This window comes from Hemiscyllium ocellatum, chromosome 7 (assembly GCF_020745735.1).
Source record: "Hemiscyllium ocellatum isolate sHemOce1 chromosome 7, sHemOce1.pat.X.cur, whole genome shotgun sequence".
NCBI lineage: Eukaryota > Metazoa > Chordata > Chondrichthyes > Orectolobiformes > Hemiscylliidae > Hemiscyllium > Hemiscyllium ocellatum.
In genome coordinates, this window is record NC_083407.1 from 101,789,501 (window position 1) to 101,809,548 (window position 20,048).

Sequence of the window (20,048 nt, forward strand, 5' to 3'; positions counted from 1 at the left end):
GGCATCTAGATGCTTACAGGAGTAGGAAGTGTGGAGAGAGATATGGGCCAGATGTTGGCAAATGGGACTAGGTTTATTTAGGATGTCTGGTCTGCTAGATGAGTTGGACCAAAGGGTCTGTTTCTGCGCTGTACATCTTATGACTTTATGTGGAAAAATATAGAATAGAATGAAAAATGACTTTCATTGAAGCTTTTGGTTTTGCACTCATCAGAACAAACACAAGAATGTTAAATTTCAAACTGGCAAGTTGACTCCAAGGGGTCAAAGTGTTGCCATGTAAAAAGCAATAGGGAACTAGACGCTCCCCAGGCACCTGATTGTTCTTGAAAATGTTCCTTTTGTTTGAAGAGAAAGATCCTTATCTATGAAAGAATGTGATTTCTAACAACTGAGTCACAATGCGAGCTTAACTGACTACAGGTGCACAAATCTTTATCTAAAATTCCAAAATCCAAACAGCTCCCAAGATCCGAAGGTTTCTCGTGAAGTTTTGTTTTCTGTATAACAAGGTTGTTTGGTGTGTGAAAACAACTCCACACCCACTTGACCCATGTCATTCAGATTAGATGTGACGGGGTGGCCCAGCACTGACAGCCGTCAATTGTCTCTCAGCATACGTACTATTTACACTTGGGTCTGCTGTGTGATCATTTTTAAAAATTTCATTTATTCAGAAATCTGGAAAATTCCAAATTCCAAAAAACAACTGGCCCCAATAATTTTGGATAAAGGTTGGTATACCTGTACTTACAATTTGTTGATAATGTGCCTATTAATGAAAACACACTCATCACAGAATTCAGACAAAAAAAAAATCAAGGATTAACATAATGTTAACAAAATTTTCCAAGAAGATATTTTTTGTTGGAATGGTGCCTTATTTAAGTGCACTGGTAACCATGCTTACCACTTTAAGTTCTGGCACAGATCGACTAAGAGTCCACTCTTGGCTGTTCACAAATGCATCTGCAAAACAGAGAACCATAATATAAGTTAATAAACTCTGAAAAACTAAGAAATATAATATTTGAAAAATGCTAAGCAACATTATGGCTGTGACTTTAAAAAGACTGCAATTTAGAGAAGAATAGGAGACTGCTAATTACAATACAGCGATTGTTAAGTGAAGTACTGAGGTGAAGTCTACTCTATCCTTAAAATTAGCCCTCATCTTCACAAAAGCCATTGATAAAGTTTGAAATTTCCTCCCAAAACAATGATATGCTCCACTCCTCCACATGTCCCAAGTTTCAAATCTCAGCAGTGATTGTCAGAGCAAAATATTAGCAGACAAAGTCAATTTGCTGCATGGGCATCTGGCTCAAAATCATAACTAAAACACTCTCCAGGCACTTTTTGCAGTAGTCAGCATAAAGAATTTCTAAACAATTAAGCCCGCAGACCCAAAGGTCCAAAGCACAACTTTATGATCAATCTAATGTGAATACTAACATATTCAAAGTAAACAAAATTCCCACACACTTTAAACCAAAAGGAAAGGTTGCAATCTGTGCTCTGGGGGAAAGGGGTATTAAATTTTTAACTCCCTTGGTTATCTTCAGATAGTGTCATGGATCTTTTCCAGTCACCTGAAAGGGACAGATGGAGCCTTAGTTTAACATTTCATCCAAATGATACATCCCTGGATGCTTCGGCCTAGATTTCAATACTCAAATATCTCGAGTATGATTTGAATCACAAGGTGGAGTGCACTAATCAACTGCGCCAAAGCTAAAACTTTTCACAGAAATATTAGAAATGGTGCATGTACCATCAAGATCAAAAAATAGCTGGGAAAGAGGGGATTCAAGAGAGGAGTGACCATTCTGGGCGTCAGCTCCATCCTCTTCAGTCAGCCCAGTAATCTTTGCATTACACACTAGATAGCAGTCTATCTGGATATGGTTGGCACACCTGCTTTTGAAGTAAAAGCCTGTAATTTAGCTAGAGACATATTACGTAACAGTCTTCAGAGACAAGCAACCACTTTAAAAGATCACCAACCGGCCAAGGAATGAGAACACAAGAGAAATATTTGCAATGTAGTCTCCACAAATTGAAATTCGCAGATCACTCAGTTAGTCATAACCATCGTTAGCAGACATCATGGCATGGACCTCCAATTCACGGCCTTTGAATCAGGAGACTACAGCAAGAGAGACTTAAAAGGTGGACATGAAAATAATCCCAGAGCATTATTTCTGAAAATCAAGGGAAGCCTGAAGTTTCCACTCATGTCTTGGTGAAGGATATGAGATGAGATCACAATCTATTAAGGAGATATGGACTTTTGAATAAAGGAAATGGGTCAAATTATACAGAAAGGAGGAAGGATAACCTTTTATGGACATAATCTGATAGATTCCTTGTTAATGAAGGTCCATGCACAAATTGAACCCTTGGGCTACAAGTAATGGTTCTTGCTTATGTTAGAGATATCATGTAGTGCAGGAAACAATTTACAATGGAGGAAAGTGCTGCCAATGAATACACTTCATTACAAAGCCATTACAGGCGACTGGGGAAATAGAGCAGCCTTCCCAGTAAATCAAGTACAAGGCAATGTCTGCGTTGTTTATGTCACGACTAGCCTAATATCCGAGTCAGGTTTGTATTTACTCCAGAGACAGATCCAGTTTACCAAAGCACAGTACTCCCCAACAGCTGGTCACTTTGCCCAGAATGAAAGCAGCAAATATCTCTAATTAGTGTCACATTACAGTAACAAACTGCTGTGCTGACGCGCTCCCTCATTCAACAATCAAATTGCTATTGCCACATAAGATACCTTACACTAGACATGGTCTTTTGTTGTGATTCAGTGCATGCCAAGACAGAATATTTTCTCACTATTTATGGCATGTACAGAACTAGGATCAAATTGCACAATTGCAACTTGAATGGCACAGCACATTCTTAAAATGCCAATAATAAATCAGGCAACAATAAATGCTTTCATCAATAGACCCAATGGCTAACTGCGCATGTGCTGGCAATGGCACTATGCACTGTATTTAAAGCAAGGATAAACATATCCAAGGCACCTCAGACAGTCAAAAAGTGCTGGGACCACTGCTTTCTGTCATTTATATAAATGATCTGGCTGTGAAAGTAGAAGGCACAGTTAGTGAGTTTGCAGATGACACCAAAATAGGTGATGTGCTGGACAATGAAGGTAAATATCTCAGATCAGATTGGCCAATGGGGGAGGAGTGGCAGATAGAGTTTAATTTAGATAAATATGAGGTAGTGCATTGTGGTAAGGCAAACCAGGACAGGACTTATGCAATTATTCATAGGACCCTAAGGAGTGCTGCTGAACAGAGAGACCTGGTAGTTCAGGTTGGAGACAGTGAGGACTGCAGTTGCTGGAAAGTCAACGTCGATAAAGCATGGAGCTGGAAAAAGCAGATCAAGCAGCATCAGAGGAGCAGGAGAATCCATGTTTCAGGTCGGGACCTTTCATCAGGAGATCCCGACCTGAAACATGGATTCTCCTGCTCCTCTGATGCTGCTTGACCTGCTGTGCTTTTTCCAGTTTCACACCTTTTTGAATCTAGGAGTGTAGTTGCATATTTCTTTGAAAGTGGAGTCACAGGTAGATAAGATGGTGAAGGTGGCATTTGTTTTGCTCAGCTTCATTGGTCACAAAATTGAGTATAAGAGTTGGGATCAACTAGGAGAAAGTGAGGACTGCAGATGCTGGAGATATAAGTCAAGAGTGTAATGCTGGAAAAGCACAGCAAGTGAGGCAGCATCCGAGGAGGAGAATCAACGTTTCGGACATAAGCCCTTCATCAAGAATGGCTTATGCCTGAAACATCGATTCTCCTGCTCCTCGGATGCTGCCTGACCTGCTGTGCTTTTCCAACACTTCACTCTCGACTATAAGAGTTGGGATGTCAGGTTGTGGCTGTACAGGACATTGGTGAGACCACTTTTAGAATAACACATACAATTCTGGTCTCTATGTTATAGGAAAGATGTTGTTAAAGTTGAGAAGGTGCAGAAAAGATTTGCAAGGATGTTGGCAGCTTGGAAGGTTTAAGCAGGGAGAGGCTGAATACGCTGGGGCTATTTTCCCTGAAGTACTGGAGGCTGAGGGGTGATCTTAAAGAGATTTATAAAGTCATCAAGGCATAGATAGGGTAGATAGCAGAGGTCTTTCACCTAGGCTAGGGGAGTCCAAAAATAGAGGGCATTGATTTAAGGTAAGAGAGAAAAGATTAAAAAGCACCCGAGGGGTAACTTTTTCATGCAGAGTGTGGTGCATGTATGGAATGAGCTGTCGCAGGAAGTGGCACGTCAGTACAATCACAACATTTAAAAAGCATCTGGGTGGATATATGGATAGGAGATATGGGCCAGATGCTGGCAAATGAGACTAGATCACACTGGGTCATCGAGTCAGTGCAAACAAGTTGGATCGAAAGGTCTGTTTCCAGGCTTTATGACTTTATGGCAAAAAGACACTGAGCTAGGGGTGCTATTTAGAGTGGTGGCCAAACGCTAGATCCAAATAACTTGACTAGGGCCAATGTCCCTCCCTACCACACTGCTATATTAAATCATTCAAAATCCTAGAATATATTATAGCCTGTAGCTTGTATTATTCATTCCAGACTAGTTGCAAACTTTGAAGTTTCTATTTTTTAATGAGGTCTTGCAATGTTTTCCTCCTCCCATTGTGGAAGTATCAAGGTACTTCAGAGTCCAGTCGCAATGGAAATATCCATATTCACAAACAAACCGTAACAGCAAAAGTCTAGTATAGGAAGTCATTACACATGAAAGTGATCCCACCTAGTCCAACAAAAGTTCCAGCAAAAGGTGGTAGATGAATAGTAACTGTCTGATTTGTTTTCTTCTTTTCTAATACATGTTGAGGCATAATGCCAAACAACTATGTTTTCATGCTCAGAAACAATTGTGTTTATATACGACATTCAATAATTTGTGACTGTACTTGGACAGAAATAGGTAGCATTTCCACTTCTACATAATCATATAATGACACTAGTTATAATTTCAATTTTCTGTTAAAAAATTACTTGCATAAACACAAGTAAACTCTTCAATGAACAATATAATCTGGTAATGAAATGCAACTTAATGGTATTATGTTAACGATTACTATATTACTGTAAAATTACTGCGTAATTATCTATGCAGTATGTTTATATTACTATATGCTTATAAACTTTGCAGCAAAAGATATTCTTGGATGCATGTAAGGGGTAACCTAATGCAGATGTATTAACAATTAATCGTGGATTTACCACAAAAACTAAGTAGAGTCATAGCTTTCCCTCTGATTATTAGGGGGTCTATAATACAATCCCAATAAGGTGATCATCCCTTTCTTATTTCTCGGTTCCACCCAAATAACTTCCTTGGATGTATTTCCGGGAATATCCTCCCTCAGGACAACTATAATGCTATCCCTTATCAAAAATGCCACTCCCCCTCCTCTCTTGCTTCCCTTTCTATCCTTCCTGTAGCATTTGTATCCAGGAACATTGAGCTGCCAGTCCTGCCCATCCCTGAGCCATGTTTCCATAATTGCTATGATATCCCAGTCCCATGTTCCTAACCTTGCCCTGAGTTCATCTGCCTTCCCCACAACATCTTTCCGATGGGAAGGAGACCAGAATTGCACGCAATATTACAACAGTATTTTAATAAAAGTCCTCCACTCATAAATAACATGATTTAAATCATTGAAAAATGCTTTCAAACAAAAGCTGTACTGAACCACATATTTGACGGTGTACACTGGTCAGATTCTTGCAAATTAAATATTTTTAATACAAAAAATAACTTTTAACAATGTGCCACCACATGCTTGTGCATCCAAAAAAAATCAGCTTAATTTGAATTCCCTTTGTGCAGAACCTCTCAATGTTGGATTCTGTCATGGCCATGTTTTTAGGCAGAGCTGATCTGACAAACTACATTTCTGACCAGTGAAAAGGGCAGTGGAAAGCACCAATGTATGCCCTTGATCTTTGCACTTCTACAACCAATTCTGCATAAAAAATGGAGCTTAAATTGGTGTTAACAAGGGGTTACTCCACACCTTAACCTACAATTTCCCTTTCCTAACAACAAGCCAGATTTTACTACTTTCTTGAATTTCTTTATTTGCATTTAGTGACATTTACAATGAATTTATTCCACATATTCAGCAAGGAAAAAAACATGCTTCTTATTTGTAGACTTAGTCGAAGTTTGTTAAGTATACTTGTGACCTTATTTCCACCTGGACAATCTATACTAAATAAGCTTATTTCATTTACATTTCCGATCTCTCAGCTTCTGATACTGCCCTCTCAATGATTTTCTAACAAAGAAAACCATTCTAGTCTGTGCCTTGCATCACGCTTTAGCAGCTAAGGTCCAGAAATCGTGCTTGCATGACAACATTTTTATGAAGGAAACATGCCTATAATTGCCAATGTGTAAATGTAGTCTAACCTGCGATCTATCTATTTAACCTTAAAGCAGCTAGCAATGAATAACTTTAAAATGTATTCATGCACTTAATTATAGATTAAGATAAATGCAAAAAGTAAATAAGACCATAAGACATAGGAGTGGAAGTAAGGCCATTCGGTCCATTGAGTCCACTCCGCCATTCAATCACAGCTGATGGATATCTCGACTCCACTTACCCGCATTCTCCCCGTAGCCCTTAATTCCTCGAGATCTACCAATCTCTGTCTTGAAGACATTTAGTGTCCCGGTCTCCACTGCACTCTGCGGCAATGAATTCCACAAGCCCACCACTCTCTGGCTGAAGAAATGTCTCCGCATTTCTGTTCTAAATTGACCCCGCCTAATTTTAAGGCTGTGTCCACGGGTCCTAGTCTCCTCACCTAACGGAGACAATTTCCTAGCGTCCACCCTTTCCAAGCCATGTATTATCTTGTAAATTTCTATTAAGTCTCCCCTTAATCTTCTAAACTCCAATGAATACAATCCCAGGATCCTCAGCCGTTCCTCATATGTTAGACCAACCATTCCAGGGATCAACCGTGTGAATCTCCGCTGGACATGTTCCAGTGCCAGTATGTCCTTCCTGAGGTGTGGGGACCAAAATTGGACACAGTACTCCAAATGGGGCCTAACCAGAGCTTTATAAAGTCTCAGTAGCACAACGGTGCTTTTATATTCCAACCCTCTTGAGATAAGTGACAACATCGCATTCGCTTTCTTAATCACGGACTCAACCTGCATGTTTACCTTTAGAGAATCCTCGACGAACACTCCCAGATCCCTTTGTACTTTGGCTTTACGAATTTTCTCACCGTTTAGAAAGTAGTCTATGCTTTTATTCTTTTTGTCAAAGAGCAAGACCTCGCATTTGCTCACGTTGAATTCCATCAGCCATTTCTGGACCATTCTCCCAAACTGTCTAGATCCTTCTGCAGCCTCCCCACTTCCTCAGTACTACCTGCCTGTCCACCTAACTTCGTATCATTGGCAAACTTCGCTAGATTGCCCCTAGTCCCTTCATCCAGATCATTAATAGAAATGCCAACAGCTGTGGCCCCAACACTGAACCCTGCGGGACACCGCTTGTCGCCGGCTGCCATTCCGAAAAAGAACTTTTTATCCCAACTCTCTGCCTTCTGTCAGACAGCCAATCCTCAATCCATACCAGTAGCTCACCTCGAACACCATGGGCCCTCACCTTGCTCAGCAGCCTCCCGTGTGGCACCTTATCAAAGGCCTTTTGGAAGTCTAGATAGACCACATCCACTGGGTTTCCCTGGTCGAACCTACTGGTTACCTCTTCAAAGAATTCCAACAGGTTTGTCAGGTATGACCTCCCCTTACTAAATCCATGTTGACTTGTTCTAATCAGACTCTGCTCTTCCAAGAATTTAGAAACCTCATCCTTATGGTGAAGTTATTCTTTTTAACATACTGCAGATTATGAGAACAACATGTTCACCTCAGCATATGTCCACATCACCTGCACCTACTCAGTTAGCTTCCTGCAGAGACAGTCAGAGACCATCATTAAATATTAGAAAACAAGTTCTATGTTGAAAATGATCATATTGACGAAGTAATTGTCAGTGGCTACATTAAGCAAATGTTTTTGTAAAAGGTTGCATTCGGTAAAGAACATTTTATGCAGTAAATTATTGTTTTGTGGCATAAAATGAACATTGCTGAAAAAGAAATTAGTCAGTTATTACAAATTGTACGCAATTTTACATTGGACATACCTCACCTGAACAAGCTCAATCACTCCATATCAGTGCTCAAGCTTCCTTTATAAGCCTATATAAACCTACAAACATAACTTTTGCCTTCTCCCTCATATGTTTATCTCACTTCCTGTTCTGTTCAATTACTCCCTGTCGTAGAGAGTTCCACATTCTCAGTCCCCACTCCTTGTACACTGAAGCTTCTTCTGAATTCCTCATGGGATTTCTTGGCAACCATCTTATATTATATCCCAGAGTCATGCTCTTCCTGAGAAGAGAAAACATTTTTGCTGTATCCAATCAATTAAACCTTTCATAATTTTGAAGACTTCTGTCAGGTCATCCATGAGCTTTTGTTTTTCAAGTAAACTAGAACATGTCATTCCTTTCCTGTAATGCATCCCCACACATTTCTAGTTTTAATACTAATATTAGCAATGTAGGTCCGTTTATCAGACTCAAATTGCATTTATTAATCATTCTGCCCAAAGATTTATTGGGTGAGAATACATTTTTTGTTTGTGGAGAATTCAAAACTAGAGACCACAAAAACTAAAAGTCCCTAATAAATTCAACATGAATTCACGAGAAACGTCTTTACCTAGAGTGATGAAACAGTAACTCTTCTACCATTTGGACTTGTTGAGATGAACAGTATAGATGTGTTTAAGGGAAAGCTAGATCAGTAAAATGAACACAAGAAAATAAAAACTAGGAGCAGGAGTAGGCCATCAGGCCCTTCGAGCCTGCTCCACAATTCAATAAGATCAAGGCTGACCTTTCTGTGGCCTCAGCTCCACTTACCCGCCCTCACACCATAACCTTTAATTCCTTCATTTTTCCAAACATTAACTGAAGTAGCATCAACTACTTCACTGGGCAGGGAATTCCATAAACTCTCAACCTTCTGGATAAAGAAGTTTAATCTCAATTCAGTCCAAACTCTGTTCCCCATAATTTTGAGGCTATGCCCTCTTGTCCTAGTTTCATCTGACAGTGGATACATCCGCTCTATATCTATCTTATCTATTCCCTTCATACTTTTACATGTTTCTATCCGATCCCCCCTCATTCTTCTAAATTCCAATGAATATAATTCCAGTCTACTCAGTCTCTCATAATAAGCCAACCCCTTCAACTCTGGAATCAACCTTGTAAACCTCCTCTGCAACCTTCCAGTGCCGGTACATCCCCTTTCTCAAGTAAGGAGACCAAAACTGCGCACAGTAATCCTCAGCAGCATCCTGTACAGCTGCAACATAACCTCCTTGTTTTTAAACTCAATCCGTTTCGCAATGAAGGACAAAATTCCATTTGCTTTTCTAATTACCTGTTGCACCTGCAGACCAACCTTTTGTGATTCATGCACAAGGACACCTAGGTCACTCTTTTTACCACCAAGTAATATTTATTGTTATGCCTACCAAAATGGATGACTTCAAGTTTATTAACGTTGTATTCCATTTGCCAGACCTCTACTCACTCACAATGTTCCTCTGCAAAGTTTCACAGTCCTCTGCACATTTTGATCTGTCACTCACCTTAGTGTCATCTGCAAACTTTGACACACATGTGGTCGCCAACTCCAAATCATCTATGTAAATTGTGAATAAATTGTGAAATAATAGTGGGCGGCACGGTGGCACAGTGGTTAGCACTGCTGCCTCACAGCGCCTGTAGACCCGGGTTCAATTCCCGACTCAGGCGACTGACTGTGTGGAGTTTGCACGTTCTCCCCGTGTCTGCGTGGGTTTCCTCCGGGTGCTCCGGTTTCCTCCCACAGTCCACAGATGTGCGGGTCAGGTGAATTGGCTAAGCAAAATTGCCCGTAGTGTTAGGTAAGGGGTAAATGTAGGGGTATGGGTCGGTGTGGACTTGTTGGGCCGAAGGGCCTGTTTCCACACTGTAAGTCTAAGTCTAATCTAAACTGCCGTCCCAACACTGATCCCTGAGGCAAACCACTAGTTACTGATTGCCAACCTTTGGAAATCTAGGAACATAACATCTACTGGGTCCCCTTTGCTCACTGTGCTCGTAATGTCTTCATAGGATTCCAAAAAAATTAGTTAAGCATGACATGCCCTTCATGAACCCATGCTGTGTCTGCCCAGAGGACAATTTCTATCGAGATACTTTGTTATTTTTTCCTTGATAACACACTGAAGTATCTTCCCCACTACAGGAGTTAAATTAATTGGTCTATAATTTTCCATCTTTTGTCTACCACTCTTTTTAAACAGTGATATCACATTTGCTGTTCTCCAATCTGTTGGAACTGCCACAGGGTCCAGTGAATTTTGGAAAATTGCCATAAGTGCACAATTTATTTCTCCTGCCATCTCTTTTAGTACCCTGGGATGCATTTCAGCAGGGCCAGGAGACTTGCCTATCCTTAACTCCATTAGCTTGCCCAACAGTACCTCTTCTATGATAACGATTGTTTCCAGGTCCTCAGCTACCTTCGTCTCTTTGACAATTACTGGCATGTTATTAGTGTCCTCCACTGTGAAGACCGACACAAAATACCTATTCAATTCCTCGGCCATTTCATCATATCCCATGACTAAATGCCTCTTCTCATCCTTTAACATTTACTTTAGCCACTCTTTTTCATTTTATATATTTCTAGAAACATTTTGCTGCCTGCCTTTATATTCTGTGCTTTTTTTTTCCTCACGTTCTATCTTACTTTTCTTTATAGTTCTTTTTGTGGCTCTGTTGACCTTTAAAGCTTTCCCCATCTTCTAGCTTCCCACTGATCTTAGTCACTTTGTAGCCTTCTCTTTCAATTTGATCACTTCCCTTATTTTTTTCGACACCCATGACAGATTACCCCTTTTCTTACAGTCCTTCCTTTTCATTGGAATCCACCTTTGCTGAGTACTTTGAAAAGTTGAAGGAATGGAATAGAAAGCCAGTAGGAGGAGGTTCAAGTGGATAACAAAAACTGCATTGATCTATTGGGTTGAATGGCCAGTTTTTACACTCTAAAATTCTATGTAATACACTTGCAGATGGAAAGACGTCTCCTCACATAAGGTTCCTATGACTAGATGAATAAGTCGACCTAATAGTCTGTCACTGCAGTTGCGATATTTGGATAATTCAAAACTTGTAACTTTGTTAAATGCAGCCTTTGCAGCCACTGGGCAGACACCCAGTCTCAGTGTATCTCAACAATCTTCCCTCTAAGTAGATGCGTGAAAATATCAGGGTTGTTACATGGAGCTGGCTCATACACAACAGATTTGAAGAACATCAGAACATTCGCCTTCTTATGGCCCAAATATAACCTTAAAAAATTGCAGGCTCTAGTGCAGTACAGTGCTAGGTCGTACCTGGCACAGCATCACATCTACATGGTAATGCCAGCTAATTTCTGAGCCAAACAATGAAGGGCTAAGACTGTCTGGCAAAATACAGTGTTGACCATGTGATGCATCATCTGCCAATTGTGAAACGTTACTTGCAGAAGTCAATACAGACCTTCAAATTGGAATGCACATTGATAGAATTTCATTCAGTATACAGTTGGTTCTGGTATAATGCTTTAGTTCCGTTCTTGTGCAATCTCGCGTTATAAGAAAACTGCACAATAGCTGCACCATTTAAATTAATAGGGCCAGAATTGCATTATAGCCAATACAGGTAAGTAAAGCTCGCATTTTACAAATAACTGTTTGCAGTTTTCAATTGCGTTAAAGCCAATTTGCATTAAAGAAACATGCGTTATTCAAAGCAAGTACATTCCTGCTATATCATTGCAAGGTGTTGGATATTTGAGAATTCAAACATTACCTTGTCATACTGATCATTAATGCTTCAATTATAAAGTAAAACTCTGACCTTCAAATCTGAAACAAGCTCCTGTATTATGATAAACAACTACACATTTAATAACCCACAAATTTCTCTGTAGAGAAGAGTATATTGTCCCAGATATTTCATAAAAGAAGGCTTGTTTTCATTCTAAAGGACTGAAAATGGAGGAGTGTTGGGGAGAGCTGGGAAAAGAGAGAATAAAAATAACCACCATTCATTTTATTACTTCAGTCATTCATCCTATACTATGGATGTATGCTGAATTGCAAGGCCTCTACACCATAATGACCAATTTTGACCATATATCATTATTTTCTGTTTGTTATAAGTCAAATTTTAATTGAATATTTTCTACAATTCAGAAAACCCTTAACATTCTGATCAATGTGATGCACTTTGCTAGACACTTCTGGTTTGTGTTTACTGTAGCCTATGAACAAAGACCTCCAAAGATCATTAACATAAAAGTTTCCAAGGTCAAAACTACAGATTGCTCAATGACAAGGGTCAGAACAGAACATTATAGTATTCTAGCTCAGAGTGCAGCATGTAAATTCCAGTCCTGGTGTTAGTGTGCAGTTGCAACTACAGGTACAGTAAAACCAAATGTATGAATTTTACACTAATTATATGCAATACCATCCCCAGTATGGCTTTACAAAACTACAGACTTTCAGACTGAGAGTTCTAGGGTTGAGATAACTTCAGTTATCTATATTTTTGGTTACCAGCATGTTGCTGCATATTAATAAAATAAGATTCCTGCTGTTTTTCTCTTGGGTAACTGGAGTTTCCCTTTGGTCTCCAAACACTTACTTTCAAATGCTATGTGTCAGTAAGAACATCTTCAACAGACCTGAAAACAAAACCACTGTTCTAAATGTCAGAGGGTATAAAACAAAATTATTCAGAACCAGCCTACCAAGGGAAATATCAGTGTCATATAATCAACAATTTTATATACATCCACCTACACCCCCCCACCCCCCCCAAAAAAAGGACAGATTGATACTCAATACATAAAAACCCTCATCAAATCTATAAAATCAGTGCAGATTAGGTAAATGGGGAGGTGTTTGACTTAATTAGCTGGTACCTGATGACATGGTACCTGGATAAAAATAAACAAAGCATTATCAGGCATAAAGCTAAAGAAACATTGCTTTGCAGTATTTGGTCACATTGTGCACAGCTTGCCTACAGTCACTTTAAAGCTGAGTTTTCTTTGAAGGCAGGTCCTCAACAAGGATGTTTCCATGACAACTGTACAGTTCGGCAGACTCAACGCATATGCTTTCATCAACATAAACCCTACTTCTCTCAAATCTGCTGAAATATTCAGGCTGCATTCAGTCAGTTTTCAGATAACACCATCCATCAGATGAAAGATAAAGCACATTCACATGATAATAAGATTATACAAAGGCTCAAGATAAGATTTTTGGTTTTCTTTTCTTGAAGATTTTTCCCATCTCAAACACTAGTACTGCGCAACATTTGCTTCCCACCGTGAACCAACTATGCAAAAGATCCAGGATGCTTTCCCAGCATGGGTTCAGCCATAGGCTTCTTCTGAGCCAAGCCAAGCACGAAGAGGTGCGAATTGAAGTGTCTCTTATTTCGCCCCATTTATTAACTTGCTACTGTTTAAAGCAACTTTTAATGTTATGGAAGCCATGGTAACTGAATTTGAATTTATGGACAACTCCTCTCAACTCCAAACATCATAAAATCATTAAAACAAACTGAAAAGATTAGTTCATGATAAAATAAAACTATCTGGAACATGATAGATTTACAAAGAATCTTAGCCTCTGTAACCAGAATTGCCCAGATCAAACCACAAAGTCTATTACTTTTCAATAATACCGTTAGGACATCACAAATACTTATCATCATATGCTGCATTTAAAGTAACTTTTACCTTTTACAGTCAAGAATGGTCCTAGATTCCTACTGAATAGGGTAGCATATCAAATAGGGCACACAAATACAAATGTTTTCTGACAAGAGAATCCAACAATCACTCTTTGACATTCAAAGCTGTCATTGAATCCCCATTACCAAATGCTGGGAGTTCTCATTGATTAGAAACTGACTGGACTCAAAGTAGCTACAATGGCAGTCAGAGGCTAGGAATCTGCACCAAGTAAATCATTTCCTGATCGCCCAAAGTCTATCAGAAGGCTCGAGACAGGGGTGAGATGGGCTCCAACAACACTCAAGAAGCTTGACAACGTCCAGAACAAAGCAGCCAGCTTAATTGACATCATATTCACAAGATCCACTCTCCCCACTGATGCTAAGTATCAGTAGTGTGTACCATCTATAAGAGGCACTGCAGAAATTCACCAAGCCTCCTGAGACAGCACCTTCGAAACCCACTATCGTTTCCATCGAGAAAGAGCAAAGGCATCAGAAACATGGGAACACCAATGCCTGCAAGCTTCGGTCCAAGCTACTCATTGCCCTGATTTGGAAATATAATCAACATCCCTTCAGTATTTTTGGGTCAAAATCCAAAAGACAAATAGGAATGGACAGCAGTTGCTGACCCAGCCAGTGATGCCTATATTCTATGAGCAAATAAAAAAAAATTCCAAAATTTTCCTTCAATTCTTTTGTGAGACCATTTACATTGGTACCATTTTGTTATCTCATTGACCAGTTAATCACTGTTTATTTTGTCATAGCTTTTCAGAATCTAGAACAGCCATTTCAGATCAGGTCATTATACATTAGTTACATTCGAAAAAGCACACCTAGTTTATTATTGTATTCCATTATCATTTATAACATTCTATATGGCAAAGTCATAAAGGCGCATCTACTTAGGTTATTACATTCTTAATACAACATGACATGTAAAACTTCACATAACACTGCTTCCATGCACTCTCTTTCAAATAAGTAAAACAAATTTGATCAATCCTTACTCATTTTGACATCTTGACAAACACTCATATTAGTACACTTATGTGCATTCATTTTGTTTTTAGGATAACAAGACGGAAAATACACTTGAAAGGAAACTGTAATAAAAAGTAATGTTTCGACAGGCAAATGTGAGTAAAGGGATTTTTTTAACCCGTGTGCTCTTGGCAAACATGCAGTAAACAGATGTAGCAGACATTGGAAAATGTTCTTCTTGCTCATCAAGACCGGCGCTGACCTGAAAATAAACTTTCAGGAAGCTTTCAAAATGCTGAGTGAAACCAACCAATGAGTTGATCTTGTACACTCTTATGAATAAAGCTGCACAGAGCAGCACATAATAGATCTCTGTTCGGGCCAACTCAGACGCATCTACTTAGTCTGATTGTATCAAATGGAGCAGCATGAACACAGGTATTGAATGAAAAAGCCTAGCAGTCATGAATAGGGATACCTCTCTAAGTCCCTGTCAGGTTACTGGAATAGAATTTTTGTGTCCTCACATCAAAGTTAGCTATAAAAAATTGTCTTCTCTCAACTAAGTTGTCAGTTATGACTGTCCCTTTCTGAACAGTTGATGGAATCATTGCCACACAGTTTCATTTGTTTTAAAAAGAACGTTGAGTTCAGAGGCTCTTATTTCATTCATGGGATGCAAGTGTCAGTGAAGGATTAACATTTTTTTCCAGGCCCAAATGCCCATGTGATAGCAAACTGCTTTCTTTCATTGCTGCAGTTCACATAATGTAGATGTATCACAGTGCTGTTAGAGAGGAAGACCAGGATCTTCATGTAGGGATAGTGAGGGAATAGAAACATCATACCAAATCAGGATGGTGCACATGTTGAAGAGGAAATGTGACACTATGGTGTTCTACACACCTGGTGACTTTGAATACATTTTAACTTCTTTCTATCACCTCTCTATCTAATCAGGTTGTAAATAGCAAAAATACAAAAGACCTTCCATAGACTTTAGCTTCAAGAAGTAACAGTGATTTCATGAGTTCCTGGTCATGTAGTGCTGAAAATGTGTTGCTGGTTAAAGCGCAGGTCAGGCAGCATCCAAGGAATAGGAAATTCGACGTTTCGGGCATAAGCCCTTCATCAGGAATGAGGAAAGTGTGTCCAGCAGGCTAAGATAAAAGGTAGGGAGGAGGGACTTGGGGGAGGGGTGATGGAGATCAAGGTGAGGGTGATAGGCCGGAGTGGGGCGGGGGCGGAGAGGTCAGGAAGAAAATTGCAGGTTAGGAGGGCGGTGCTGAATTTGAGGGAACCGGCTGAGACAAGGTGTGGGGAGGGGAAATGAGGAAACTGGAGAAATCTGAGTTCATCCCTTGTGGTTGGAGGGTTCCCAGGCGGAAGATGAGGCGCTCTTCCTCCAACCGTCGTGTTGTTATGTTCTGGCAATGGAGGAGTCCAAGGACCTGTATGTCCTCGGTGGAGTGGGAGGGAGAGTTAAAGTGTTGAGCCACGGGGTGGTTGGGTTGGTTGGTCCGGGCATCCCAGAGGTGTTCCCTGAAGCGTTCCGCAAGTAGGCGGCCCGTCTCCCCAATATAGAGGAGGCCACATCGGGTGCAGCGGATGCAATAGATGATGTGTGTGCACCTCCAGGGAACTTGCTTATCTTTTCAGAGTAATGTCTCTGCTTTCTGTTTACAAGGTGAGGAAAAAGGAGAATGATCTCTTCAGTAAAAAAGCAAATTACTGCGGATGCTGGAATCTGAAACCAAAGAGAAAATGCTGGAAAATCTCAGCAGGTCTTGCAACATCTGTAAGGAGAGAAAAGAGCTGATGTTTCAAGTTTAACTGACCCTTTGTCAAAGCTATTTTGTCTTTTTTTTGTTACGTGGGGGATGGGTGAAACAGAGGCAAAATGGAAAACAGAGGAGAAGGGTAGCAAAGGGGGAAGAGGAGAGGAAAAAGGTGATGAGAGAGTGGGGAGCGAGAGAAAGAGACAATCAAGAAATAAGAGGTACAGAACAGTGAAAAAATAGGTAAATAAAATAAATGAAATAAAATTACGGAACAGAATGAAAATAGAGGGGTCGAGATGAGATAATCATCTGAAGTTGCTAAATTCAATGTTGAGACCGGCAGACTATAACATGCCTAGTTGAAAGATGAGATGCTATTCCTCCAGTTTGCATTGAGCTTCACTGGAACAATGCAGCAGGCCAAGGACAGACATGTGGGCATGGGAGCAGGATTGTGTGTTGAAACGGCAAGCCATGGGAAGGTCCAGGACCTGACAAAGGGTCAGTTAGACTTGAAACATCAGCTCTTTTCTCTCCTTACAGATGTTGCCAGACCTGCTGAGATTTTCCAGCATTTTCTCTTTTGACCACCTTAGTCTATGTTCTTTCCTGAAAAGACAAGTGATTTGAGTGACAGTTCAGCCCTCCCAAATGTGAAAATAACTACAAGTATTGCACCAGGTTTGCAAGTAGTATCATTTAGGGTAGGGTAGTCAGGAGAAAGAAATTAGTTAACCTAGCTTGCTCTTATCGTTTCTCATGACCATACAGGTTGGCACTGGAATAGCTTGAAAAATAATGAATGGTTAAAGAAGATGAGGATAAAGAAATAAACTCCTCACATAACAAGGTTACACAAACCAAGGACAATGGACTGTAACTACATCTGCTTAAAGCATGTAGAGTTCAGTGCAATTTTGAATGCTCCATTGGACTTGCCAGATTGCATTACTAGAACAGAATGTGATTCTAAACTAAATCCATATTTCAAGTTAGCTTGTTGTGGCTAAAGAATAGGATTTGGAAAGCAAGTTTAATTTGCATTCCATCATTCTTTCAACTTAGAGTCATAGAGATGTACAGCATGGAACCAGACCCTTCGGTCCAACCCATCCTTACCGACCAGATATCCCAACCCAATCTAGTCTCACCTGCCAGCACTCGGCCCATATCCCGCCAAACCCTTCCTATTCATATACTCATCCAAATGCCTCTTAAATATTGCAATTGTACCAGCCTTCATCACTTCATGAAGTATTTGAATTTTCAGTGACCTATCAAAAAGATCATGGCAAGATTTTAAATTTGAAAACTCAATGACAAACAAAAGCAATCAACAGAGAAATTTCCTCACTAAATGTATGTAATGACTGCAAATTCTCCACCATAGTTGCACTTTGTACTGTCCTTAAAGAACATTTCATTTTCCTAGAACAAGTTCAAAGCTATTCTGTTTTTTCCAAGTGACCTTGCTTTTCCCTTTACTTTGAACACTAGAACTGACTTTCACTGAGAAGATTACACTGAGATTTCCTCTTTATATCTCCAATTTGACAAACCTTCCAGCCTCCTTTAAATCTCACAATCACAAAATTGTCATAGTGCAGAAAGAGGACATTCAGTCAATTATGTCTGCACTGGCTTTCTGATGAATAGTGATTTCGTGCCATTTGGCTGTCTTTTTCCCAAACCCGTGCAAATTGCATTCAAATAATCATCCAGTGCTCTCTTCTGTATCTCAATGGACTCCGCTTCCAACAAATTTCCAGGCAGTACATTCTCGATCCTAACCTCTCATTGTGACTTTTTTTCCCCCCACACATCATGTTTGCAATGTTCACTTCACAATCTTTGTTTCTTCAACCTAATGTTAATTGTCACTGTGTTCTGGTTGATACCTGACAAAATCAGCATTTGCTTTACTTGAACTAATCGACTAGAATCTTTATAATCATCTAGAAAGGAATATGTTGATTAGTTATAGTCAACACAATTTGTGAAAGGTTGGTCGTGCCTCACAAACCTTATCGAGTTCTTTGAGAAGATGACCAAACAGGTGGATGAGGGTAAAGCGATTGATGTGGTGTATATGGATTTCAGTAATGTTTCCCACAGTAGGATATTGCACACAATTCGGAGGCATGGGATTGAAGGTGATTTAGTGATTTTGGATCAGAAATTGGCTAGTTGAAAGAAGACAGAGGGTGGTGGTTTATGGGAAATGTTCATCCTGTAAGGATGTACTGCAAGGATCTGTTTTGGGGCCACTGCTGTTTGTCATTTTTATTAAATGGCCTGGATGAGGGCACAGAAGGATGGGGTAGTAAATTTGCAGATGACACTGAGGTCGGAGTTGTGGACAGTGCCCAAGCATGTTGCACATTACAGAGGGACATAGGTAAGCTGCAGAGCTGGGCGGAGAGGTGGCAAACAGGGTTTAATGCGGAAAAGTTGAGGGGATTCACTTTGGAAGGAGCAACAGGAATAAAGAGTACTGAGCTAATGGTAAGATTCTCGGTAGTGTAGATGAGCAGAGAGATCTCGATGCCCATGTACATAGATCCCTGAATGTTGCCACCTAGGTTGGATAGGGTTGTTAAGAAGGCGTACGGTGTGTTAGCTTTCACTGGTACTCCACATTTGGAGTATTACATACAGTTCTGGTCACTTCATTACAGGAAGGATGTGGAAGCTTTGGAAAGATTTCAGAGGCAATTTACTAGGACGTTGACTGGTATGGAGGGAAGGTCTCTTGAGGAAAAGCTGAGGACTAGAGGCTGTTTTCATTAGAGAAAGAAGAAGGTTGAGCGGTGACTTAATTGAGACATTTAAGATATAATCAGAGGGTTAGATAGGATGAATAGTGAGAGCCCTTTACCTCAGATGGTGATGGCTAGCACAAGGGGACATAGCTTTAAATTGAGGGATGACAGATATAGGACAGATGTCAGAGGAAGTTTCTTTCCTCAGAGTAGTAGGGGTGTGGATGGCCTGCCTGCAACAGCAGTAGACGCACCAACTTTAAGGGCATTTAAATGGTTATTGGATAAACATATGCATGCAAATGGAATAGTGTAGGATAAATAGGCTTCAGATTGGTTCCGCAGGTAACTGAGAGAAGTGATGATGAGGTAGATCTCGGCTTTGTCAAAAATAAGAGGTCAAGAGTGGATCACCGATGGGTACAAGAGGTGACTATTTTCATCCCTCCATCATGTCGCCGTCCTTCAGCAGCCAAATCTGTAAACTCTGAAATTCCTTTCCTTCACTATACTACCGCACTTTTTTTTAAAAAATGCTCCTTGAAATC

General features: G+C 40.1%; 1 protein-coding gene across 4 annotated transcripts in view; it reads right to left on the minus strand.

Moving 5' to 3' along the window:
* Positions 1–20,048, minus strand: part of agap1 (ArfGAP with GTPase domain, ankyrin repeat and PH domain 1) — a 788,284-nt gene that overhangs the window by 436,181 nt on the left and 332,055 nt on the right. For all 4 annotated transcript variants that reach the window (XM_060827602.1, XM_060827601.1, XM_060827600.1 and 1 more), the window contains exon 2: positions 911–969. In XM_060827602.1, coding sequence (XP_060683585.1) covers positions 911–969 — 59 coding nt within the window. The remainder of the gene's footprint in view (positions 1–910; positions 970–20,048) is intronic.